Below are 27809 nucleotides of genomic sequence, written 5' to 3' on the forward strand. Positions count from 1 at the left end.
GGTTTTTGTTTTACTTTGTGATTTTGGTTGGTTTAGGATATGAGAAAATATACACAGTGAGAATTTCTTTAAAAAATATGTAAGAATATTATTTTATTTAGCACCTAATTAAAAATGAGCAAATATTGCTCTAATGAAATTCTCTAAAACACCACTTTATATAAAAGTCTGTTTAAAAGGAAAACTAAAATATATGTATATATTTGAAGTTGATTGGCCAAATAAGTAAAGAAAATGTAAAATATCAGTTAAACAATTGGTCATTGAAAGAATATGAAAAATAAGAAGTGTTGGGTTTTTAATTTTAATATCTTTTAAAAAACAGAACTCTAAAGGGTGTTTAGTTATTTTTTTATTTTTCTTTTATTTATAAAACGTGAAAAATGTTGGATAGGACATTTTTATTCATGATTGTGGAATTTGGTCAGTAATCTAAATTAGTTCAATAATAACCTCTGTGTTTGCTTTAGTTGTCCACCGTAAAACAAAGCCAAACAAGCACTTTTTATACGAGAAATCACCAAACATAAAATGTTGCAGAAACTTTAATCAAAGATGAGAAAAAGACCAAATAAATATTTCTGGGGAAAAAAATCAACCCTCTTTTTATCCGTCTGCTTAAGGTCTTGGATGGGATACAACTATAAAATCTTTTAGAGCAGATTTTTAAAAATATTTTAAAAGCAATTATTTGACAGGTTACATCGTTTAAGGCTATTGCGTCATATTTCCGCGCCATTCGGCTCTTCGCTGCTGAGGACGGATCCAGCATGGGGCACCTTGGAGGCTCATTTCTGCTGATATCGTTGCTCATTTTGCTTCATATTCGGGGTAAGAGGCATCAGTTATTCATGCACGACAATTACAATACATGTCTCCTTATACTTGTGTTTTTGCTCTGTGGTGGCGGACTCAAATTTGTCTGCAGGCGGTCGTATTGTCGCTTCCCTGCTGGCTCTGCTTCAAACTTGCAGTAGTTCTCGTGCAGTTCTCACGCCACGGTGTTGTTTGCGTCTCCAGATATCTGCTGCAGGAAGTCAGACTTTCATTTTCATAACTTAGCATATGCGTATTAGGACTGAAATATGCTTGGAATTTATTTTAATTTATTTTGAGGGTAAAAATATAAATGTTAGTGGCAGCGACCCTGCGTGCTGCGTTCATCACAGTGACTTATGTCAACATCTGATAGTACAATTCAATTTAAGAATACTTTACTTATTCCAAATAATTCAAAAATCATAAAAGTATCTTCAAAAACTCATTGTGTGTTGTGAAGCTGTGGGCATGAAGTATGTCCAGTAACAGTCAGTCTTGGAGCAAATATAAGAACTCTGATTGAAGACTGTCATGACATGCTAAATGTCTGGACAGCAGAAATTATATTTCAGAATAACATCTGGAAGTCGGCCATCAGAACACTGCTAATCTGCATCATTTGCTTCCACCACTCCTCTGTAAATCTCTGTGTGGCCATGTGAAAGGAAAGCTGAGCAGAGAAATGTTGAAGTCTGGGATCTGATTCTTACCCATTGTGATAGATGGAAGAATTGATTTGAACGTCTTCCTCTATCTCGTTCTGATTTTTTTTTGTGCTACTGCATCCTTTTCAACTCCTCTGGGATTTTGTTTAGAGTTGAAGTTTTAATGGAGCCTTTAAAATGCTAATTCTTCTGAATCCAGCTGGGAAAAAAAAAAAAGCTTTTTAGGTTTGAATCATTTATGGGTAATTCACTAGTGACTCTTAAATATAGTTGTTGTCCAGATGGTGCGTTTCTGTTATCACTCTGCAAGTTAATGTAAAAAGTTCAGAGAAAGTAGATATTAAACAACCAGTAACATAGAATCCTTAGGATTGTATGCACGACCATTCCAGTCCAAAACCACGTTAAAATAACTTACCACAACCTCTTACTGAATTTTTGCTGGAAAAAATGTAAATCAGTTTTTCATATTTTGTAGATATTTTTGAAATATAAGTGCTGGCAGCGAATTCTAGAATTTTTAATGAAGTTATGGCAAAGTCTAACAAAGCAAGGTTGGTTTACAATCAGATTTAAAGATAATTGATCTGGTCAATATTTCATATTTAGCTTGATGGATCAGAAAAATACCCTTTAAAAGTTATTTTAAAATTTTGGAATGATTTCACACAAGTACGTCTGAATCCTATTGTTTAGTTTACAAAAAATAACACAGAAAAAGTTGTCAGTAAAGCTTCATTTTATGCAATCTGAATGAAGTAAGTCTATGTTTAAGTTGTTAGAAATAGGAGACAATTAAAGTTAAACTGCATTTTAGTGATTTCAGTCCAATCCTTTGTGGTTAACCCATTAAGAATCTTCTTGTCAGATAATTTGAACCATGACATTAAAACAGCGTTGCATTTGTGTGTTTCAGGTGCTGCATCTCACTCTTTACCCGCCTGTAACCAACAGCTGGAGTTTACATGCAGTGATGGATCGTGTTTATCAAAGCCGAAGTTGTGTGACGGCCACACAGACTGTGCTGATGGATCTGATGAGCACCACTGTGGTGAGTTCATGGTCTGCAGGGATTTTTAACTATATGCAACCATAAACTCAAAATACTCTTTGATTCAGGCCTAGGGTCTTTTGTGTTTGGACTCTAAATATTTAAATCAAATATCAAAATGCTGAAGCATAGCAGATTCCAGATAGTCCACTCTGATGGACTATCTGATTTGTTTTGTACTTGCTGAACAAAACAAAGCCAATATAAAGAAATGCATGTGTGAAACAGTATGTGCACCCTTCTTGCTCTTAGAAGAGATAATAAGTAAGCACTTTACTTACTTATTAAGTAAAGCTTTTCAGGATGGCTTTTCCTCTCCCCAAACTACTGTGGAAACCTTTAGTCCACTCTTCGTTGCTTGCATCATCAAATGTGAGCCAAGTTTCAGCTTTTGAATGAATAGCCAGACATCTGAGATTAGATTGCGGTCAATGCAATGACAACAGCATGCCCAGGTCCTGCAGAAAGAAAAAAAGAAAAAGTCATGTAATATAAATGGATACTTAAGAGTACTATTTAAATGACCAAATTAACAAACAAAATAACATAGAATAGGAAGCCTCAGTCTTTCTAAGGCATAAATTTATGTGTAAAGAGAGAGATTTAATACAAGTGAACTTAATGCAAAAATCCAAACATAGCACCAGAGAGTCATGAGATTCAGTCAATGCCTCAAATTCATAAAGTACAACTAATCTGCACTAAGTTCAAACAAGTGTTGTTGGGGGCAGATTAGATAAAAGATGAATTCCCAGAATATTCCCAGCTTCTCCAAAATCATTAGTGACATTTTAACCAAGCCCTCAAAGTCTAGCAGACTCACATCAAGGCTTTATTAGATTAATCAGATTATTAGATTAATCGGATTTAAAAAACACCAGTCTTGCAGGGTTTTTTTTTTTAATAGCTCATTATTTAAAAACACACACTACTTTCCAACATTTCTGCGCACCACATCTGAAAACCATTATGCGGAATTTTTAAACCTGGCATTAATGTGATTTTCAAGTTGCATGGCAGGCAAAGTGTTGCTCTTTCTCCGCAGCAAAGATCACTACACAGATACTGTTTGGGATTATCATTTTTCTAATCCCTCTGAGGTCATTTGAGCCCTGAGTGCAAAGTTCCAGAAGGATCTGATGTAAAGTTCAACACTTCAGACCTGCAGAGCAGAGCTCTACAGGAGGGAAACCTTTTTACACCTTCCAGGTGTTAAACATTAACACTGATCTGTGTAAAGCCAGCAGGTTTGAATATCTGACCTACAGCGAGGGGCTCTAGGAGAACATAAAAACAAGCAGAATGGAAAAGTTGAGGGATATTTTCTATGTGAGAAAACAATGGATCTATTTAGGCACAAACCGCATGGTGGCTCCAGAGCTGCAAGGCTCTAAATAACTTTGACTAAAATTAGGAAAGAACTAATAATTTTAAATATAGGCGTTCTCACAAATTCAGGTTTTAGCTATGTTTTATTTTGAGAAATAATTGCATTGAATTTTCACAGTGACACTAAAAGCGCAAGTAATACTTTTTTAGATAAATTTTCCTTTTTGTTGAGATTTTTTTTTTTTTTTACAGAATCCCATAGAAGATGTATAAGAAACTTTTCTAAAATAAACATTTATAAAAAACACTGTAAGTTGTTTTTATTCGGTATGTCATGTGATATTTATTGCTCTAAATGAAATTTATGCAGCTGAACAACTTGAAAAAATGGCTATTTGGAATGTGAAGGCTGTAGAGATCTGCCCTAAAGGAATGTTTGGAAAGAGTCAAGACAATAAGACTGCAGTAAGAACTAGCTGTTAAGCATGGTGATGGCAGCATCATGGCCAGGGTATGTTTCCCTGAGCAACAAAAGACAAAAGAAAAAGGTTCAGAGCTGTTGTTCAAAGGTTATTAGAAAGTCTGGCTTCTTCAAAACGATGTATAAAGAATCGAGGTGATTGTGCTATCTGTGTGCCATAGAGCACAGTTTAAATAAAAACCAGAATCCTTGTAGTTAAGTTCTACATATTTTAGTTACACCTCCAGAGACTGTATCTCCCCACTTTATACCCTGACAGGCCACAGCAGGTGTGGGAAAGAGGAGTTCACCTGCCGCAGTCGACGCTGCATATCATCAAAACTCTTCTGTAACGGTGTTGACGATTGTGGCGACGGGAGCGATGAGGATTCCTGTCACAACTGCACCCCTGGGTCTTTCTCCTGCGGGCCGGCTGAGGCCTGCCTGCCCAGAAACAAGCTCTGTGATGGGTGGACCGATTGCAAAGATGGACAAGATGAAGCCCAGGGCCTGTGCGGTTCAGTCCAGGCCTCTCCTCAGAAGTCCTCAGCTTGTGCAGCCTCAGAGTTTCAGTGTGGAGACGGAGCGTGCATCCGGCATGCGTGGAGGTGTGACCACTCCTCGGACTGCTCTGATGGCAGCGATGAGGAAAACTGTGGTAAGTGAGTCATCTGGATGTACACTGCACAGAAGTTTACAAATTATTCACTTTGTAGAACTTATTTTATTTCTGACTTTTTAAGTCAGAAATACAGCAACTAAATATTTTACCATTGGGGAAAAAGTTTAATTCAGAGAATAAAGAAAAGAAAAAAACACCCACATGTAAAAGTGTTGGCTCTACCAATTCTGATTAATCCAAATGTTATTAATGGAGCCCTTGTAGAATTTTTAGTTTGGTACAAATTCACCACAAAGAAAATATGTGAATTAGGAAGAGGAGGAGAGTCTGGAAATGATAGATTCCCCCAAGAGTAGAATAGATATTGGGATTATAAAGTTCTAGCAAGTCATAAATCTTAACTTTACTCTCCAAATGCTCATTAACCAACAAACAAGATGTTTGGTTAAACAAAAACTTTTTAACCAAACAAGATGTTTGGTTAAAACGTTTCCAGCTAGTTTTCCAAATGCCTTGTGGAAATAAGGATGTTGCTGTTTTGCTGCCCACCAGCAGAGGGCGGTCAAGTGATTCTTCTGATAACTGGCTTTGCAAACTTCAAACATAATCAAATATTCAGGTTTAAACTGAGATATAATAACCAAACATTTCATGTATTCATTTTTAAATTAATTGTTAAAGAATTACTGACTTATTAACTGAGCTTCTGGTAATGATTTAGAAACAGAATTGTAGCTGTCTGTTCAAAATGCGTTTTTTTTTGAGAACTTCTTCTTAACAAGACAGAAGTTACTGGAACTGACACCATAACTAAATAAATAGTATATCAGAAATTAACGTGTTGTCACAGCAAGTGTGAATCCTCTGAAACAGATCCCTGTTGTCTGCTTGACTCTCTGCAGCCTTTTAAACAGTTCTACGGGCAATGGGTTTTGGACTATATTTTTATTGTATTTCAGTCTATATGTCTATAATTATAAACAACAGAGATAACAAAAGCTAAGACAATTACAAGTCATAGATGCATCAATATACTAGGTTTTTTTTTTTAGTCAGTTTCATTTTATTAACATTTTTAGCTCCTCTGATACCCTTTAAAACATTGATGTCAAATGTTTATGTAACACTCTTCCACTACAGTGTTACTCTCTCTGCCACAGGCATATATTACCCTATCAAGTGTGTGGCATTGATTTGTGAACTTGTGTAGTTATTTATATGACAGCTTAAAGGCTGGTATGTAAAGCATGGAGGTTGTTTGGACTGTGGTTATTTTTATGTTATGTTTAAAGCTGCTGTCATGGTATGTTTAAAATATCAAAGTGCTTCAGTTGTAAAAAGAAGCCAAGCATTTTAAAAACACTTAATTAAAACAGAAACATGAAAAAAAGATGCATGTTTCCCTCAGTTATTACAACAACATAAATATAAATGAACAATAACAACTTTAACACATTTTTGATGAGTTTGGACAAAGATTTGTGCCAAAAGGGATTTTTTAATCTGAATTTTAAGCTAAATGGTGAAATTGCTCACTCTTACCATAAATGTATTGGGGAAGTTGTGATTTTTACAATAAAACAAACGAGCAAGCAAACAAATAATTTTGTTTGTTTAGTTGCCAAACCAAACCATTGTTCTGCCAAGTTTAAAGTGACTGTTCTGGTTTAGGGTCAGAGATACACCACAATCCATGTCAGGCACATAAATGCTGCAAGCATATCTGCAGGCTGTGCTGTTATCAATGTACAAACATTTGGTAGGATGGAGGTCAAGGAGCTGTATCAGCAGAAAAAGCAGTGCTCTCTTGACCTTCCTGGCCCATCCCTGTGTTATCCAGTAAATGTGTTTATAGTCTCTTTGTTCAGTAAAATAAACAACAGAGAAAAACTGTTATTTCCTGCCCAGTTCTGTTAGATGTCTGATAATAGGACAGAGTTTAGGAGCACTCTGCAAATGTGACCAGTGGACCACATGCTGTTCGTTTACATTAGCGTGTGGTGATAAAAAGCAATTGGTTAGAATAATAAAGCCTGAAAATATAAAACCACCACGGAAAATACTTTTATTTCCCCTTTTTTTTTAACCCTCCTGTTATGTTCCGGGTCAAATTGACCCACGAACATTATTGCTGTACCTCAGAAACGAACATAACAGGAGGGTTAAAACAAATACCTGAAACACACCTCTGATATTAATCAAAATTACAACAGATATAAAATCATGCCAATCTGGGTTGCCTGGGTGGCCAGCTGCTCAGCAGGCTAAATCTACCCGTTGTTGTGGCTTATACATGCAGTGCTGCACACACCCATGGGTCCTGACAACAGTATTAACGTTTGTCTAATCACTCCGAATCATTGCAGTATTCCGGGTCTCTTCCATGTCGTATGTTAATTGCTTGGCTGTCTTTTTTCTTGCTAAGCATTTCTTTGGACCTTTTTTTGTGTGTGTGTGTTTTTTTTAAAGCCAGTTCCCTTTTTAACCATTACCAAAATATTATGCACATAGCATTGAAAATGGCTGCATATTGTTGATTGCTATGCTTCTGATTTTAAAAAATATATATATTTATTGTGTATGTCTACTGAATTAACAGTAGAAGTTCCATAAAAAAAAAATGTATTTGCCACAAATCATTAAACTTATGTATTAGAAAAAAGTCCAAATCTATTTGTAGAACACATTCAAAAACAATGTCTGCTTCTCAGAGACTTATCAAGGAGCTCAGAGATAAGAATGTCTCAGCCTTCACTGACCAGAACATAAAAAAGATGAAACAAAATAATCAGTGCCCGAATGAAAAATGAAAATAAAAACAAATTGGCAAATCTAGTGGAATGCAAGTTAGAAATGTTGAAGAGTATTGTTAAGAATGCTATTATCGGTGTTGTAGATGAGTGTTTGTTTTTTGTAATGTTGATCTTGCAGATATCAGCAATCAGGATGAATGTCAGGACAATAACGGCGGCTGTTCCCATTTCTGTTTGGACCAGCCCATTGGTTTCCTTTGCCGTTGCCCGGACAACATGAAGCTGGTCGAAGATAGTCGCTGTGAAGGTGAACGACGGCCTCAATTTATTTTGCTGTGGACAATACCGTAACTCTCAGCTTATGGCCAATACAGGTTCTGCACCTGTTCATTAATGTTTGCATGTTTATATCAGGTTTTACCATGCAGCATTCTAAGAAAAGTACAGAATACTGTATGGTCACTCTCCTTATTTTTTACTCAGTCATTGCTAATCGATGTCTGTTTGCCAAAAATGTGTTTGCTTGATGTTGTAGAAGTCGATGCGTGTCTGGAGAGTGACATCTGTGACCAGCTGTGCGTCCACAGAAACGGCAGCCTCACCTGTGAATGTCAAGAGGGCTACCACATGGACCCACTGACCCAAGAGTGCAAGGCCGAGGGTGAGCCCAGTCATTTCAATCAAAAACCACTGACGCCATTAGAGCCTGCATGTTTTTTATATACAACTCCCACAACACTTACTGGTCTGGAAGAGGATTAAGGTCAATAAGAATAATTCTGATTTTAATCTAACATTTCTGATTCTGTGTCAATCTGTGTCAAAATACAAAGAAATAACCAAGCATTATCAGGTGTGTATCAGATATGAAAATCCACACTGAAAACCTGCCCAAAATGTGTTTAGTAGATTTAAATTTTAAGACTAGGTTTGCCTGATGGTTCATGCACAACTTAAACAATTCTGATTCTGAGATTAAAATTAGAAATCTTTTTTTTTTCCTGTGGCTTCAATCTTCTTCTGTATATTTGCACCCCTGTTAAAGGTTTTTAATACACCTTAAAATGAATGGCTCTCTTTTTTTTTTTTTTTTTTTTTACCCTTCCAGGGGGTCTTTTTGTGGGCCCTAGTGTCCCTTATATGATAGTGGGCTGACAGGAAACGGGGAAGGAGAGGGGGGAAGACATGCGGCAAATGTCGTCAGGTCTGGGAGTCGAACCCGCGACGGCCGCGTCGAGGACTGAAGGCCTCCAAATACGGGTCGCGCTAACCGCTACGCCACCACGGCACGCCCATGAATGGCTCTTTTATTGCATTTACAAAATTTCACACTGAAAATGTAGCAAAAATTTAACTGCATGTTTCAAATTCAACTTTTAATATTTTGTGCGGTCCCCTTTTGCCAGTAGGGCGTAACTTATTCTTTTCCTATATTCTTTGGCAATGTTGGAATAAAGACAGGAAGAGATATTTGACTAGTAGCCAACTCATTGTTGTATCAAACCCACCTCTGCTACATCACCACTGAAATGCTCTTTGTGCTATCCAACCTTAATCATTTTTAATTCTGCATTAAACACAGCCTGTTTACATATGCTTTCATACCCTTGCAATGTGACTTTTTCTTTCCATTTTTCAGAAAATATAATTAGTGTTTGAATAAAGTTGTTTTTGAGCCAACAAATATGACAACAGAAACTATCCAAAAACCCAGGTTAAAAGTTTATGCAACCCAATTCTTTGCATCATGTATTGCTCCATAAAAGTTTATTTTTTTAGTGATAAAACAATAATTCTCAGATGTAAAGCTTTCCTTTCTTCTTGCCAAAAATCTTCCTGTTCCTGTAAATTCTTGTGCTGTTTTCATGAACTGTATATTTCAGATTTTCTTAAAGTGGCTCAAGAACGGCTTTGATGGCAGTTCCGGGTTTAGGGTTAACCAACAACTTGTCGGAATGACCTCTTTTCCTCTTTTATGGATTACTGTCATAGCAGACTATCAAAGAAAATCACATGCCTACGTCTTAGAATGATAATCTTTTAACAGGGCAGTATTGTGTGTTTTTCAGAAAGATACCATTTTATAGGATGATCAAGTTACTGTTCACTTCAGTTGCTATAGAAATGGTTTATATATCAAACATGACTTAAAAGAATTTAAGTCCAGTCTGTCAGGAGAATGGAAACTCATTTTCCTTTTTAGCCAAATCATTATCCCCCTAAAAGACCAAACTTTAATGTGGTGACATTTCTGGCGAATGTCACCATATTTCTCTTTCAAATAGTAATTTTTTATGTCTTCTAGCAATAATCCATGGGCTTTTGAAAGAGAAATTGGCCCACAGCGTCAGAAATCCTTCATTGTGCGCTACAATTGAAAAAGGGGATTATTTTGACTTACTGATTGAATTGCTCAGAAATGTGATACAAAAACACAGAAGCTTTGCGTTGGAAAAAAAATCCAGTAAATGTGACCACATAGATACAGCACACTATCAAGTGCAATCTGCTCAGATTTGTTTAGGTTTGTTCAGATTTGGTCTGTCAGGATCAGTGCTGGTTGTTCAGGCTAACAGCTGCAAGAGGAATAACCTAGCATTTATGTCCTTTCAGGATGCATTTTTTCTTTTTTTTTTATACTAAAAGAGGCTTTCCAATGCCATCATGATGTCATGTATGGGATGGGAAACATTGACCAGGAGTGACATTTTTGTAGTTCTGTCTCACACCACTTGCAATGGGTTAGGAGATCATCCCAGGGACGGATGGGTCTTCCTGATCAGCTTACTCATTTCCTCTCAACTCTTGGTAAGATGCTCTGGTAAACCACAGCACAGTGTTTCCCAACCCTGGTCGTCAAGGTCATCAACGCCCTGCATGTTTTAGGCATTTCCTTGCAGGTGATTTCAATTGACAGGTATTTACTGAACTGCACTCAGCTTAATCAGGCGTGATAAAGCAGGGAAACAGATAAAACATACAGGGCAGTGTGCTTTGCGGACCAGGATTGGGAAACAATGGCACAGTGTTTAATCTTGCTTTTAAAAAAAAACAAAAAAAAAAGCCAAGATTAAACTTAACTTTCTCCTCAGATTGTTTTAGTGCCATTTTTTTCCTGATTTGGTATAACATCCATTCCTCTATCAATCCTCCAGCAGGAAATGACGGACTGTATTACCACAGGAAAAGCCTGGAACTCTGGGGTCTTCTTTAGTGTGGGAGGTTTGGGAGAGAGGCCGGGAAAGCTGGTTTTATAGGCGGAGTCCCTGCAGTGGAGACATAAATAAATGTCTTTTCTGACACCAACTTGCAGCCCGTGGTTAGCCTTGTACATATTTGCCCTTATAGCACAATATAAAAGAAAATAAGACAAACAACCCAAGACTTTAAGTTATGCAACAACTCAAGAGCACAACAATTTGGATGACAACACTTGCTGACAGTAATGGGTTTGTGGTCTCATTGCTGAAAAACTTTTCCTACCCTCTTTTTCTCTCATCAGATTTCAGTTGTTTCTGAACTGGTATCACTTCATTTTGTTTGTTCTAAGACTGAATTACCATGAGCATATACAGTTCTGGTCAGGTGTTTACATGCACTTCTGTGCTTTTGATTTTAAGGTAAAATAATAGGAAACAAACCACTTTATTGGATTCTCCCTTCATTTTAATAGCGTTGAGGTTAACTTTTTGGAAAAACCATTCCAGAAGTTTGCTATCTTTGTCTTGTTGAAAGACCCAGTGTTTTTGTGCTCAGCCCTACGGTAGGTGGCCACACATCTTTCTAATACAGCATTTCATAAATTATGAAATCAGGATCAGTCAATTCAAAAATTCAGTTTGGAAAGTGAGGGCGAGTGACGGATTCATTACCCCCAGATTGATATAGTTGTATTTATTTTCATTAATTTTGATGATTGTCTTAAAGCTGATGAGAACCTTTAAGACAATAAGACAGAAACTCATCTTTTCATAAAAGTATAATATCAAAATGTATTTTTAATACAGGGATGATATGTAGGGTAAAAAAAGTCTAAAGATTTTAGTGAAAGAAGCTGGCTTGTGTGAATAAGTATTTTAACAGCTGTGCCTAATAAATCAGTCAGGATGTCTGTGTAAACATCATTAGTCTCTGTTATTGATCATGTTTTTACCACTATTGTTAGATTTTGAAGCTTGCATAAATTTTTTTATGGTTGTGGTGTTGTTGTTTTTTTATTATTATAAATGAAATTGAGTTGAGCAAGAGATGTTATCATTCTGTTTTGCTCAAATTAAATTAGGAAAATCTTAATTATTTACATCTGTTTTCCAGGAAGTGAAGCTCAGCTGGTTTTCAGCTCTTCAAAAGGAATCCAAGTGAAAAACCTGATTAACAAGGAGCATTCGATACTGGTACCACATTCACCGGGACATGGTCCAATAGCAGTCCTGGCTTCCACCCATAATGTGTACTGGACGGAACGGGGACGCGGCTCCATATACAGGTAACAACTGGAGCTTTGCTTGGCATCTTTTAACTTCATCCTGACTGTTTTTCAGGTCAGATTGGCATAACTTATCTATTTTGTGTTTGGTCAGAACTGTTCAACTGGCTTAATTATAAACTTATGGTTGATGGTGTTGAGCTACTTGAAAAGGTTTGTCTTCATGTTCATATCTCTGCAAAAAAGTTAAAACACCACCATAAGGAAATTTCTGTTTTCACTCCCAATAGCATTTCACGGTCCTTAAAATGAACTTTTCTCTGTTCAGTGAGGGAACATTCTTTCGTTTTGCTTATCATGCAACATGTGCGTGCCGTCAAATCAGCCCTTCACTTACAACCATCAAAGTTGATGCAAACTGACACCCGGGCGCAGGACGGCACAGTGCAAAGTGGTTTTTCTGTGTGTGTGTTTCCTTTCAGGGTGTGAAATATGTGCATAAGCACTTTTCGATGGCGCATCTGTTCCCTCTCTCTGTTGCTTCAGTCAGTAGTTCCACAGAGCTTCTGGTTAGCTTCTTAGATGTTTTTGCTTTCTATTTTGTCGAACACAGATGCTGCAAAGAAGTAAAATCTGTGAAATTACATTCTTGGTTGTAGCTTGCATGCTTTTCAATTATTTCTCATGAAGTGCAGCCCTGACACTTACCTAAAAAATCATGGTTAGCTTTGTATGACTGGGATAAGTACAAGCAAACCTTTCATTGTGGTTGGGGTGTGTGTGTGTTTTAGGGGAAGTGGAGGGAATATATGGAAAAACTAGCTAACAGACATTGTTTTGAAGTCAAATCATGCAACATGTGATTAGCATCTCGCATGACTTCCTGTTTCCTGACTTTCTCTCTTTTTAAATTAACCTGAATAAGAGGAGTAAGTGTCCTCCATTTATTTGTTCAGTTTTGAAATCTGATCTTTAAAATTTCAGATATTTTCTCTTTAAGTTGAGGATGAAATCAGTGTCGGCTGTTATTGAGGAAAAATATAAACTGACATAATATGTAAGCACACAGCCTGATGGATAAGATAAAAAATATGCACTATGAAATGAACAAATGCTTTGCATTCTCCAAAAAGAGAGTCCAGAGAAGAAAATTTTCATTTTATAGTAAATATTTCAAAACTTTGGTTGATTTATTTATGTTTTTTTTAATTAAAGAGGACAAGCAAAATAACACAAGAAATACTACACCTTGAGTTTTTGTTCTGATTTGCACATTTTTGGAAAAATTACATCTTATGTTTGTGTTTTGGAAAAATTTTAACCTTGTGGATAAAATAATAGATTCTGGAAGGGATATATAAATGATTTCAGCTAACAATTAATTCAGCAAAACATGCAAAAGAAAATAAAAGCATTGAAAAGAGTAAATATCTTTAGGTTTGATTGTAATGGTGGAAAGTTATGAAAGCCATGGGGAAATTGCAAAAGACCAACATTTTAATCTAACATCAAACAGGCAGAAAGAATTCAAAGTCCCTGGAAAATAGAGATGACAAAATAAGCAAATGCGTTTTTTGGGGGTTTTTTTTAAACGTTTATCAGACACTACTTCCTGGTTTTGTGTCAATTGTTTAAAAAATGGACTTTCCCTTTGTCTGATAAAAATCTATCAGACTGAAAGGAGTCAACAAACAACTGGTGACACCAGTTGTCACCATGCAGTTGACAACTGGTGACACCCAAAAATGGTGACACCCAACTGCGAAAGACAAGAAAGTGGAAGAAATGTTGGAGATATTTTATTAAGGTTTCCATCCTAGCATGCTTTTCACTGGAGCTCTACTAAGTACAAGTTCAAACAAACTCTTCATTTACTTCTGATGTGATTACTTAGGAAGCTGGGAATTGCATCACAGTGAACTCAGTGGTTGTTTATTTGTTGATGAGAAAGTAAGTTTGATTTGCTAAGTTTAAGTGAACTGGCTAATGACACAGAACAATCCAGCCATGTATTTTTCTGCATTTGATCAAATTAAACACTAAACCAACATGCAAAAAATACCAGTTGTGCATTCGTCTGTGACTTAATGAAGACATTTCCCTTTTTCACAGGTCAATAAATTTGAAGTTAGGGTTATTAAGGAACCTGCAGTTTACCTGTTGACCCTTTGGAGCAGGAAAATTATGACTTCACAATAAAAATAGACTGCACCATAAAATGCTGGAGTGTCCACTAGGAAAGCAGGATAAAGTTTACAAAATGGGAACACCTCTTATTCATCAACAATGATTAATTCAGTCCGAGTGACTGTGAGGGTTATTCGCCTTGCCGAGACCCAAATGATCACCCGCAGCTGTGTTGGGAGTTCATTCATTTCTCTGTGCGCCACCCAGGTTCATTAATCAGTTTCAGGACCCGACCAGAACCCCTCAGTACAAATTACCTTGAGAAATAATGAGATTTGGTTATATATGAAAACAAGCTTTAATGCTGAAAAATGATCAAATATTACAGGCCATACATGTCATACAAATGGAACAGATACAGAGTTACATTCACCGTCCAGCGCTGGGGCCACACTTAGGTCACCTTATGGCAAGGGTGTAACGTGAGTTTAGCTTTTAATTCTTTTCTGCAATCTGTACCCTCCCTAAAGGGTAGACTAATCAATTTCAGTCTGTTTATGTGTGACTGCTGGAAGTCACACATTAACATGGTTATGTAAGCAGATAAAAGAGGCTAAAAGAGAGAGGAAAAGACAGAGGTTGTTTTCACTAAATTCCATCTACTTTAATCTAGGTCTGAGTTCTGATTGCTCCTTTTTCGTTGTATTTATCCTCCCACATTAAAGTAATTTTGCCAAACTAATTAGACCTTGGTAAAATGTTTCAAATTTGGTTTGATTCATAAGTTGTCTTTTTAAAAGCAGGACTACATATGTTTTGTAATAAGTCTAGAGAAATTTGAGTCAATCTGATGCTGTTTCATGATTTCTGGTTTAGATCACGTAGTCAGTCTTGTTTATTATACCTGTTCTTTTCTTTTATTCAACTTAAGGTTATTGAGTTTAATGGAAAAGCAATTCTGTTTTCATGCCTGAGTGAAAGAACAGAGAAAATTTAGAATAGCCAATGACGAGAGGTTTGTTCTACCAAAGACTAAAATGTTTTAATTTCCTTGGAATAAATGTGGGGTTTTTTCTACTGTAAATCCATTTCTTGATTTATAGAAGTATTTTAAATACTGTCACGGTCTTTCCAGCCTGGAAAACGTCATTTTGGTTGTTGCCGAGTCAGTGAGGTTCAGTCAGTCGTCTTTGCATGGTCATATTCAAAGTTAATTTTGTGCTCATATTTCATAAACCTTTGATTAGTCATTCATCTCCGCACAAAAATGCATTTTCTGTGTGGGGCACGTTCTCCTGTAAGGGAAAAATTAGTAAATATTCTGCCTCGTTTGGTGACCTGTTGGAGAAAAACTCATTGTGTTAGTATTGTCTTATTCAGTTGTTTCACAGATTCACTCCAACCTTAGTTATAACAATGAGTTGCGGATAGACAGACGTTTTTCTTTGTTTTCTCATGTGGACTGACATTCAACGTTGCATTTAGAAAGAATTTCAGATTAAATAAAAGTAGGTAGAGATTTAATTCAGGTTCATTTTTGTCTGCAGACTTTAACCAATCTATTATTTTTTGCTTTCATGGAGTTCTGAGGACTGGAAGGTTTTCCAATCCTGTTTTATTGATAACCTTTGGATTGAACTGATTGCTGGTTTCATATGATTGTACAAAATATATATTGATATCCTTCAATTGATCAAGTCACTTAGTCAACACAATGACCTCTGCTGTTTTTCCTATATGGTTGCTGGCAGAGTAATGTCTATCAGATTCATTCATGCTCACACCTGGTTTCACAAGGCTACCCTTGTAAGTTCCTTCTCATTTTCACAACACACCATTCTGGGCGGCCCCGACGTATGACACGCTATGCTCCAAGCTCCGGGCCCAATTAGCAAATAACTAGTTACCCGCTAAGACACCAGAACACTCCTCCAAAGAATTGATTTGGCGCATGCTCTGTAATGATGCAAACCAAGAAAGACTGAAGTGAAAATTTCCAACTGCCCAGATGAAAAATCTAAATACCTTCAGAAGAAATGTTTTACGGTCAGACAAGACAAAGATGGAGCTATACACGTCATGCATGGTGGTGGTAATGTTATGCTCTGGCCTGTTTTGCAGCCATTTTTACAGATGGATTGCACAAAGTGGATGAAGGAAGACTGCCTCCAAATCCTTCAACTTTAACTAAGTTGAACAGAAAAAAAGTTAAAATTTTTACATCAAAATTTAAGTTTTATTTTGAATAAACCATTTAATCTGCCTTATGTAGATGTTTGATATGACAGTCATTCCTAAGATGAGTGTCCACTGATTTTTGATATAATCTATATATTTTCACATTTTATCTTTCAGGATGTCAGTAGCTGAAAATGCAACGGAAGCTGTGCTGGTGTTGAAAGTTCAAAGTTCAGTGTCTGGGCTTGCTGTGGATTGGATTCACCAACTTCTCTACTGGACCAACATTGAGGCAGGTTCACTTAATGTGGCGCTGCTGGACGGCTCGTTTCAACGTCAACTGATCACCGGGCTCAACAAGCCCTCTGCGGTTGCTGTGGATCCTCTCCAAGGGTAGGGTGATCAGAAATTTGAAACAAATGTTTTGTGTGATTAAAAGTGACAAGAGATGGAGTCTGTTGTAGCTTTATAAAATGTGAAAGAGGCATCATAAGGGAATATGTTTTAATATTTCCTCACAATAGGTTTCTTTACTGTATGAACAGAGGTAAAACAGGCCTTGGATCAAAGGTTTTAGTTGCTTTTTATGTAATATAAAGTATTTTTTAACTATTGACATATGTCATTTGAAATTCAAACTGTACTTAATCAAATATACTTATGGACAATAATGGCTTTTTAACATGTGAGTTGATATGAACGCTCCTGAGTCACTGTGGGGTGGAACAACCTCAGAATAACTTATGAAGATTTTGTCTTGATAGGTCAAATTTGATGACCACTATAGTCGTCGCTGTTTTTGGGTGCTTTTCATTTTGTTCATTTACATCTAGTCAAAAAGAAACAAAAAAATAAAATAATCTACATCACTCTTGATTTGGAGCTGCTTCATTTGCTTTTAAAATGCATAAAGTGGGACAAAAATCTGGTGAGGTGAAAACTTGGGACACATGATTGTCAGGGCCTTTACTAAAGCAATCTGAGTTTGTGGTTAAGTAGATAAAGTTTGCTACATAAAAATACTAAATGAACCAATCACCCACTCCATTCATCTTGTCATGAAGAGCTTCACAACCTCATCCCTCTGTGGTCCATGGTCTTCATGAGGCTTTCACAGAACAACGTTATTTATACAAAGATTAAATTACACACAGGTTCAGTTAATTTACCAGTTACACAACTTATGAAGCAAGTTGTTTGCCCATTGGATTTTATTTATGGGTATCAGAGTTAACTGTTGAAAACCTTTTCTTTTTTTTTGTAAAAAAATGTATAGACTATGTATTGTTTTTCTAATACTTTGTATTTTTCTAAAACATAAAATCCCATTAGAACATGTTGAAGTTTATATTTGCAACCTAAGGAAATGTGAAATTTTTCAAGGCACTTTATCATATAAACATTTTTTGGATGTGCAGATATTTTCAGATGTACAAATGATGAATCTTAAAACATTACTATCTGTAACGCGAGTCAATTAAAAGTTGGAGCTGACCTTACAAAGAACAATAGATGTGCTTTCTATATATATTTTGCGTAGATGAAGAAATGGGATTAAAAAAACAACCAAATCTCTGAATATTTTTATTTTCCCAGCTTCCTCTTCTTGGCTCAGTGTGGCAGGACTCCAGTGATTCAGAGGGTCACTCAAGATGGACGGACAAAACTTCCTTTGGTCACTTCTTTAATCCGCCAGCCTGTCGCCCTTTCTCTTGGTATGTTGAGAAATTTTGCATAGATAAATGTGCAAGCAAATGGTATGTAAAATTAAAACGAGGAAGCCTAAAACATTATATGATATAATTTGCACGCTTATCTGTATAGATGAGCGTGCAGAATGTTTTAGGCTTCCTCATTTTAATTTTACTTACCATTTACTTGCACATTTTTTCAAGAAGTTTTGAAAAATAGGAAAGTCTGTTTCCTCTTTTCAACAGGAACATCTGCAGCATAAATTTGAACTTTATAATCAGAGGTTCAGTAGTTTAGAGACCTGTAAATCCTTCTAAATACTGTTTTACTATTTAAAGTTGTTTTTATGCTTTAATGTTGTATGGATTTCATATTTTAAGATGTAACCATATTTCTTTCAGGAAAAAATTATTGAAAACAAAGACAGAGGAAAAAAAGACATTGATTTTCTAGAACACTGTTGCCTGACGGCCTTTGTGGTTCAAATCAACATCTGATCTACTGTTTAGATTTCAGTACCAAATCAGAAGATCTCTGGCCTCCTTGATTTAAATCAACACTTCTGAATAAATGTGTGTCATTCTGTACCTATGCTAATGGTGGTGAATAAATACATGTTCATGGATTTTTTTCCCCTTAGATTTGCCTCGACGGTTGCTCTACTGGTTTGACCAGGGAATGAGGAGCATCTCCAGGATAGATCTTGAAGGCCGCCACCGTAAAACTGTGGTAGAATCCAACGGCTACCTGGACCGGTTGTTTGGACTCGCAGTATTTGAGGTACAAAGGTCAAAATTAGGTTATATTCACATTTCCATTTCAAGGCCACAGCTTTAAAAGTTGCAGTATTAAACCACAAAAAATATCAGTCGTACCCTTGTCTTTAGGGCTTAAACTCATTTAATGAGTTTGGAAATTTCTCCAGTCATATACTGTAGAGTGTAACAGTAAACTCCCTCTACCTACTTGTTATGCCAAGGCGTCAGTCAGGTGTACCAATTGACTGAACAAGGAGAACTCCCTTTTGTTCTTTGTCAAGTTATGATGGTTTGAAATAAACATTTTAAACTAAATATAAGGGGTAGTGTGAATATAGGTCTAGTAACCACATTAATGCCTTACAACAAAGCACAGAATGATTACAAAATAAGAAAAAACACATTTCCAATTCAGTTTCTTCCAATATAAGGCTTATGGAAGTAATACTTACATGGGTAATGTATTTATATGTTGAAACAGGATAAAATACTTCCAGTGTCAAAATATATCTGTATCTTCTTGATGTCCAAATGGCACAAAGGGCTCAGCAGACAGAAAATAACATTAGAACAGAGCTTACGTACAAACAAGAGGTTTTACTTCAACATAAACTGAAAGTTTGTGTTTGGGTCAGGTGGATTTTTGACTTAAACAAGGCTGCGTTCATTCAGGGAAGTTACTGAAGTAAGACGTACTTCATAAAAATACACCAAGTAAAAAGTATGGTGTAGTGAAACTGTTCAAATAAGTATTTTTTTCCAAAATGTTACTCAAGTAAATGTAACCAGTTCGGCTTACAGCTAATGAAAAGCCAAAAACTCAGTTTCTCCTCAGAGAGGTCAGATGAGTTTGCTGCTCGAGCACAGCCAGGGTCTTTAAAGCAGAAATTGGTGGTTTTGGCCGCGCGGCCAGGTACCAAGTCATGTGGGAAAATAAAATTGGCATCAAAATAAAGTTTCACAGCAGAGAGAAGCATGAAGTGCTCTAAATCTTTCTGCTAGGAGGTGGCTGCTAAATGTAAAGGGGGACTAATCATTGTTTGCTGGACAATTGGTCTTAATGGGTCTTTGTCTTCTTTTTTTGATAAGATTTATTTAATATTCAGATGTTATCTAAACATTTTTCTTTTCAGTTGTGAGACATATTAATCAACATTTACACAAACATGCTTGAGATACATCACACTATTGTCTACACATGAGATATATTAACTTTTTGAGATGCACCTACAAATAACTCACACAAACTACCGTAATAAGCTTAAGAAACAGGATCGAACAATAAAGAAACAAGCATTTCTGACATGCCAGTTGACATCTATGTCTGCTCATTCTTCGTCAGGGATCTTTATATTGGGGTGATGGAGCTACACACTCCATATGTCGTGCCAACAAACACAATGGCAAAAATCTCCAGGTGATGATGTCAAACATCACCCTATCTGGCGGCTTGGTCATCGCTCATCCAGCGCTTCAACCAAAAGGTAGGACTAGTTAAAGCCTACAAAAGAACCTTTATGTGTCTGCTTTGTGTTGACTTTTTAGGATAAAATCTCAAAGTAACCATTTGCGTCTCCTTAGGAGTGGCTGCGTGTGGGCATCCAGGGATGGTGTGCCAGCACGAATGTGTTATTAATCTGATGTCAGAGAGGCAACAATTCAGCTGTGACTCTCGACAAATAAGATCTAACAAAACTCAAGTTCCTTCTATCTCTCGCTCTGTTCCTGCATCAACTTTATCTCATCCAATGTTCGCCGGAATCCTGTCTGTTATCAGTAAGTCATAGTTCCTCCAAATATTTAAATTCCTTCACGAGGAAGGAAAGTTCACAAACATTTGATTAAAGTCACCAAATGGAAAGACAAAGACAGGTTTTTAGTTTCTGAAGGTCCAATATTGACCATGAAAGATGAGAATCAATATATTTTTTTAATTAAAAGTACATGCCGTGAGGTGCTGGATTTATTTGTCGCGTTGATGACTTGTTTTTCAACTGAAATACATTTTTACATGCTCTGGCAAAGCATGCCTATTAGAACCAAACTAAAAACATTTTCACACAATCTCAAACAAATGTCAAAGTTGCAAACGTCATCTTTTTGAGCTCTGTCTGAAGCAACACTCACAACTTTACCAAGTAGATTTGCATGGCTAAGACACGTTTCTGATGTCGTTGTAAATGTCAATGTTTGTGGGGTACAGAATAAACATTAAAGAGAAGTTAAAGGTAAAACCTCAACACAAATATGAGGGGAACTCAGTGGACTAATCCGCTTGACTGGGAAAGCCTACGTACCTTAACCTGCACAAATGAAATTCACACAAAGATGAAATGCAGTCATGTGTTTCAGTGCAGATTTAGTTAAAACAGCAACAAGTTTAAAACCTTTACAATTCAGTATCTAATAGCATCTATGTTGCTGTAGAACATTTTGAGGTTTGTCTGAAACTAAAAAGCCAACAATCAAAACTGTGATCAAAAATTTATAAAAATCTGCAGTCATCTTGTTATTGTTTGTATCAATGATTACACCACTTAGGCTAAAAAGCAAGGCTGACGTTGGAAAAAAGCACAATTATCCTTTTTCAAGCATATAAAAACACAGGGTTTCCTTTTCAAGTGAAGCCTGGGTGTCCAGCCCCAGTCTCAAGTGTTGGGATCCTCCCAGTTTCAGGTACCATGTCTCTGCCCCGCCAGTACCGTGTCCAACACAATCTCAAACATTATGACATCTCCTCAGCATGTTATAATGTTCTGCAGATGTCATTAGATTCAGGTGTGTTGAACCAGGGAATAAACTAAAGGTGACACTAAGGTCACACTTTCCCTGTTTAGTCCATTTTAATCAAATTCTGGTTCATTTGCCTAGAAGGTCCAGCTCATTTGGAGAGATTTGAATGCGTAATCGAACTCAGCGAATCAAAAAAGTGAACTCCGGTCTGCCTAAACACCCACGTCTCGGTTCGGTTGAAGTGAACTCTGGCACAGTCCAATTCATATGAGTACCAAGAGGACCGGAGAACACACTAAAAGCAAAAAGTGGACTGTTGCAGGCTAGCAAAGAAAAAAAATCTCAGTTTGAATGTTTCTCTTTACATCAAAAAGTTCACACATCAATGGACTTGTCTCAGATGGACATAATGAGTCACTGACGAGAAACTGTGTTTGAGAAACTTTATATGTTACAGCTCTGCTGAGTAATGTTTGTGCACTCAGAGGAGGTGAATGACATCATGCAGAAACTTTACATCAGCGTCTCAAAGAGCCCTCTGTCAGGTTGGCACATCCTGCAGAGTGACGCTTGTCTCCTGTGTGTCTCCCAGTGCTCCTCAGTATGCTGCTGGTAGGGATGGCTTGGTGGTGGTGGAGGGAAGAGTTTCGTCCTTCCAGGTCTTTCACATTGCAGAACTTTTCTCTGAAAGAGTCCCAGAACCCACTCATCGATCAGGGGCCTCCCGTGGGCCCTAACACGACTTTAGTCAAGGTAAGTTCAGGTGAAACACATGATGATACACCGCTGTAAAAATGCATTTGCCTCATACAGATTTCTTCTGATTTTACTCAAGTATTACAGATTCCAAAATAAAATAACTAATTGTAATAACAGACATCATTAATCTGAGGTAATGCAAAACAGAGTTGTCAAACTATGCTTAATTTATTAAGGCGGCTAAAAACTGTCCAAACTAATCAGGCCTTATGAGGAAAAATTAAGTCCTTCCCTAATCCAAACATCTGGTTGTGCCACCTTCTTCCAGAAACAACTGATGTCAATAATTGGCACTGAAACTTTTCACATCACTGGGAAGAAAAAGTTTGGCTCACTATTCTGTATGGAAAATGAATTCTTCCACACTGAAGAGGTTTTAAGGATTAGCGGCCTCTTTAGATCATGCCACTGTACGTCAACCAGACTAAAAGCCAGACTTTAAAATGGTTTGGACACACGTCTTCCAAAATGTTCTTCTTTAGCCTTCCAAGTTGGAGTGGTTTTGATCCTGATGTTCTTTAGATCGGAGCTTGAGTTGATGTTGCTTATTCAATCTTTTTAGCCTACTTCATGTTGTCACACAGGTTTACAGATGATGACTGTAGAACCAAATAAATGTGGTTTATCATGATTAATTCATAAATTTATAGGAGAGGTTGTTTGGATTGGCGTTTTCACTTAAAAAACTGTTTTTTTACTTAGGTTATCTTTGATGTTAAAATTAGTTTGATCAGAAACAATCAAGTGTGAATGCAAATAAAAACAAAGTAATATTTGTGATATTCTTCTTTCAAACAGTAATTCTATTTGAAAGGGTGTGTTTACAAATATGAACAAGGCTTTAGCCTTGAAAAATTGTTGGAAATCTTGTATTCTCTTTGATCCTGTAACATTTATACAGGTTTGTCAAAGACCATAAAGCTTTTTTATATGGTGACTTAACAATATATCAATAGTTTGCTGTGAAAATATAGAAAAACAGGCCTTAAAATGGGTAAAGTAAAGCGAATGTTTCATAATTCACACTCAAGTTTCTGTTTTATTAAATGTCATTGTCACCAGTTGTCTGTGCATCTTCAGCGGGTAAAAGCTGCTGCTTCTGAAACCACATGATAAGCAGGCGCTTCCTCTTCAAGAAACCAAAAAAGCAAGAGGGAACAACACCACCAGTTGTCAATATAAACTGTTGTGCAGAGAGCATGAAAATATATTGCCTCTTTTCTCTTCCTTTGCCCAGTTTCTGTAATTTGTTATTTATCTCAAAAGGTTCACATGGTAAAAGCATAAGCTCAAACAACAATTAATTTAGATTTATAACATAACTTTGAATTGTAACTCAAGCTAAACTTTTTAGTCCAAGTACAAAAGCGTCTGAATATGTTATCTTTTGATTATTCCATCTGTTATCACTCATGAACTCTTGTGGTTGTCGCACTTGCAGCTTCTCAGACTCATTTTGTGTGAGTTCAGTAAATAACGTGGCTCCCATTCCGACAGGAAACCCTTTCCAGGCTGGATTTGAACCTTGAGTGAAGGTGCGGCGCCAGCAGACAGCTGGCTGCGCCCCTCCTGCTGATGTTTCATCATGGCAATAAACAGACACTCCCAGATTGTCATGCTGTCACTTCCCAGCATCATTCGGGTGTGAACATCGTTGAAGTAATGACATGAATGTCTGAGGCCTGGGAGATGTGGTGGCCCGCCATCATTACTTGGTTCCCTCAGTTTGAAGGGTAATAACTTTAAATCCTTTTGGATTTCTGCTGTTGATGTTTATGATTCACTCTGAGCGCCTTTGTGCACAAATGATTAACAGAATATCAAATTATTAGCAAGGCAACGTATCTATTAGGTTAAGAGTTGCAACCTGAGACTCTTTGACATGTAGTAGAAATAGGAACTGTTCAAACTCATAATTAAAGTAACTGGGTACCTGAATGTTAGAATGGACCACGGTTTTCTAGGATCAGATTTTCTATTATATCATCTGAAGATGCTGGAGTGTTGAATTGCTGAGTGGGTTTGGTCGAGTAGTTTTTGTTTTTCAAAGAGTTAAAGAACAGTACATGCAATATATTTAAGTGCACTTTGTCCCTGGGCATTTCATAGGATTATATATAAATATAAGTATTAAAGAGTACATTGAGAGGTAACTTAATAGTTTTCTTGAGTAAAACTATTGTTCTTCTGGTTTGCTCTTATCACCATCAGCTCTGTGGATGTACTGTGACCTACCTGTTGCCCAATGAGTACTTGAATAATTTAAAATGTGCATTATTGTTTTATGTTCTGAAGACAAAATGTGTGAATTAAACCTAAACTGTCAAAAGGTAGAAAAAAAAGCCCCTAATTTTATTGAGTCTAATCAAACATTGTCACATTCCATTTTTTCCCCGTTATTGAGTTGAGATTTTGGTTTCTGATCACATTAAAACTCTAATGAGCTTAAACTTCAAGTGGTCGTTCTCTCTTTACATAAGAATCCTGGATTTTGGTGGCATTTATTCTGCCTGAAGCTGAAAGGAAATATTCCTGCATTACAGTACAGTTTTAAGTAAAACGACAGGATTTAATTTTATCTACCTACAGTGCCTTGCGAACGTATTTGTATCATTTGATCCCTAAACACACAATGTAAAAGGGTAAGGAAATAAGATAATGGTTTTCTACGTAAAAATCTGAAGTGTATGACATATTCAACCCCTTTAGTCTGGTGCTCTCAAATACACATTAAATCCACCTGTATGTAAAATACAGCTGTTCTGTTAGACCTGAAGTTGTACCTCAAAGTCCTTTAGGTATATCTTTACAAGTTTTCCACAGACTCCCAACTGAATTTAGTTCTGGACTTTGATTAGACCATTTTGACACATAAATATGCTTTGATCTCCTCTCAGTCTGAAGTCTTCTTCAATCTCTGCAGGTTTTCTTAATCATTTCATGAATACCAGTTACTAATTGGACAATTTTAAAAAACTATGTAGCAGTATCGGAGTGAATGAATACGAATGCTTAACAGAAAGCACTGAGAACCGTGCATTTTATTCCTTCCTCTTCATGTAAAATCCATGTTTTTGGTTATAATGTTTGTGTTTTTAATGAGATCAAATTTGAAACCTTTTAAGGGGTTTGATTATTTGTGCAAGCAACTGTATAAGTATTATTTTCTCCTGGTTGTTTTTCTAATGCTTTGTTCGATTGTGCCATGCATATTTTACCAACATTTCTTCGGAATGGGTGAATAATGGCAGCGTCACAGTTTTCTGTCGTGTAAATAGTTGGGGTAAAGCGATAAGGGTTTCTTTGACTGATAGTTTGCTTTCTGAGCTCTTATTCTGAAATGGGAACACACATTTTGTTTTTTAACATTTCTGTGTTTGAATTCCTGTCAATTTGTTTAAGTCTTTTATTTATGTGCAAATCTCATGCAGATCTAGACATCTTCAGGGCAGACGGTTGAGAGATAATGCTGTAACTGTGCTTCTGTGTTCTACGGTTGGTATTTATATTTAAGGAAGGGTTTATTTATTTTAGGTGGATTTTCATATGTTGTAGAAGTTTATTTGTACTTGGTACAACACTGTTGATGGTGTAGATGAACCCAATAAATTAATGTTTCGGGTCTAATCAGTTATTTCACTTTGATCGTCTCCTTTCTGAGATCTAATTTTTCATGTTTATAGAAGGCTTTGTGAATTTAATATTTTGGGTAAAGTGGCACACCTGCTTTTAAGCCTTTTGTAAACTGAGATTACCTGAACAAATTAACATTCACGACTATTTGTTCCAGAGCTTTCAGCTCCTTTTAATGCATGTCCAATAATCCCTTTATACTATGTTCATTCAAACAACTCAGCAAGCACTGCATCAACAAATCCCATTGTTTAATTACCTGTAATGCTCCAAAACTACTTAAGGACTAAAATGATCTCTTTCTTCTTATATCATCTGATTTTAAACTGATTTTCCATTTTTGTTATTGTCATGTTAAGATTATTTTCTGGTTTTAAGGTATAAAAACAGGGTAGGCAAGAATAAGCTTTGCTTAGGCCTATTCCTTTTTTGGTAAACTGTGAGTTTGTTTATTGTTGTTTTTTTCTTTTGTTGTTTCCTGTGTTTAATGTGGACAGTTTAAAGTGATAAACTAACCTTAGTTTTCCAAGAAAATTTATAATTTGTTGAATTATTTGGTTTTGTAAGGAAAAAGACAAAACTTATCTTACTTGGAGGTAAAGCTCTAAGTAAAATCTTGCAATTCCAAAATTTCTAAGAGTTTTTCTAAAATTACACCAATATGAGCTATTTCTAGTCTTTAGATTCTTTGAGAAAATGGACCATAATTCCCGGGAATGAAATGAATATATTAATTTTATCTAATGAATATAGATGAAATACCTCAAGTCTGAGGTAGACTTAAGATTTGAGACTCCTCTCAAACTCGAAGGTCTTCAAACTTCGAAGGTCTCAAACTCCAGCCTTTGAACGCTGGTGTCCTGTAACTTTTCAGGCATGTTACTGTTTTAGATGTTTCTGCTCAAACACAGCTGTTTCAAATAATCCAACTACCTCATTAGCATGCCATTTAGTTCTACAGAGGCTGCTATTTGGTTCAGGTGTGTTGAATCAGGGAAGGGACTAAAAACATACAGGAAACCAGCCCTGGAGGACTGACTTTAGACACCAAGTCAGTGTAATACTCACACTCTCCTTCTCCCATTCCACCTTCAGTTATCTTTGTCGAGGTTTGTCCTGCTTATTTTTAATGCGACTCTTTTATACCTCTTCAAACAGATGTGGTCGGTGTAATTAAAACTCTCAGTAGCTATACCATCTTAACCTCCCATGTCTGCATGAGGCACAAACAGAAAACAGTGCATTAAAGCACATAAAACACTTACGTTTTATGTGTTCCCTTGCTGTTTCCTGTTTCATTGTTCTTTACCATTCAGCATGACAGATCTTTAAGTAAATATTGAGCAAAGATAAAGAACCAATACTTCCTAGATTAAATTACTCCACATCTAGTCTAACTGATATTGCATTATTTGCTTTAGGCTTTCTTTTTGTTATTGAGCAATGTAACTCGATATTGTCCCCTGAACTTGATGTTCATGTGTTAAACAGTTCCACTAAATAAAGACATTTCAGGGAAATTACCACTCAGGTGGAGTCTATTAAAGATCCATGTCCGGTTCTCACTTCTCTGGTAGTTAATGACTGAATAAGAGCGAAAACCTTTTGAATAACAATCAAGCACCTTCCATGTGAGTCCTTTGTACCTGTTCAACAGCCACATCGTAATGCCATACACGAACAACAAAGATCCAACATAACAAAGCTATTCAGCATTTGTAATTGCATTAGTGTCAAATGGCCTTGTTGGTGCCTTGAATAAATACCTGGTGCTCCGGCTGCGGTTATGGGGGTAGATAATATG

General features: G+C 36.5%; 1 protein-coding gene across 1 annotated transcript; it reads left to right on the plus strand.

Moving 5' to 3' along the window:
- The first annotated feature begins 700 nt into the window (after window positions 1–700).
- On the plus strand, window positions 701–26280 carry LOC114151338 (low-density lipoprotein receptor-like). Its single transcript, XM_028028486.1, has 13 exons — window positions 701–831; window positions 2401–2535; window positions 4605–4982; window positions 7878–8006; window positions 8235–8360; window positions 12014–12185; window positions 16608–16823; window positions 18027–18145; window positions 18763–18902; window positions 20223–20364; window positions 20462–20656; window positions 22206–22366; window positions 23870–26280. Exons 1-13 carry the CDS (start codon window positions 771–773, stop codon window positions 23903–23905), a joined length of 2010 nt encoding a protein of 669 aa, XP_027884287.1. The 5' UTR covers window positions 701–770; the 3' UTR covers window positions 23906–26280.
- The last annotated feature ends 1529 nt before the right edge of the window (window positions 26281–27809 follow it).

Source organism: Xiphophorus couchianus, chromosome 9 (assembly GCF_001444195.1).
Source record: "Xiphophorus couchianus chromosome 9, X_couchianus-1.0, whole genome shotgun sequence".
Taxonomy (NCBI): Eukaryota; Metazoa; Chordata; class Actinopteri; order Cyprinodontiformes; family Poeciliidae; genus Xiphophorus; species Xiphophorus couchianus.

Bases quoted from the DNA above. Each gene is read 5' to 3' on its own strand.
- LOC114151338 (XM_028028486.1), top strand. From the start codon at position 771: ATGGGGCACCTTGGAGGCTCATTTCTGCTGATATCGTTGCTCATTTTG. The intron at 832-2,400 runs GTAAGAGGCATC...TGTGTGTTTCAG, and splicing joins CATTTTGCTTCATATTCGGG to GTGCTGCATCTCACTCTTTA. The intron at 22,367-23,869 runs GTAAGTTCAGGT...CCATTCCGACAG, and splicing joins CTAACACGACTTTAGTCAAG to GAAACCCTTTCCAGGCTGGA.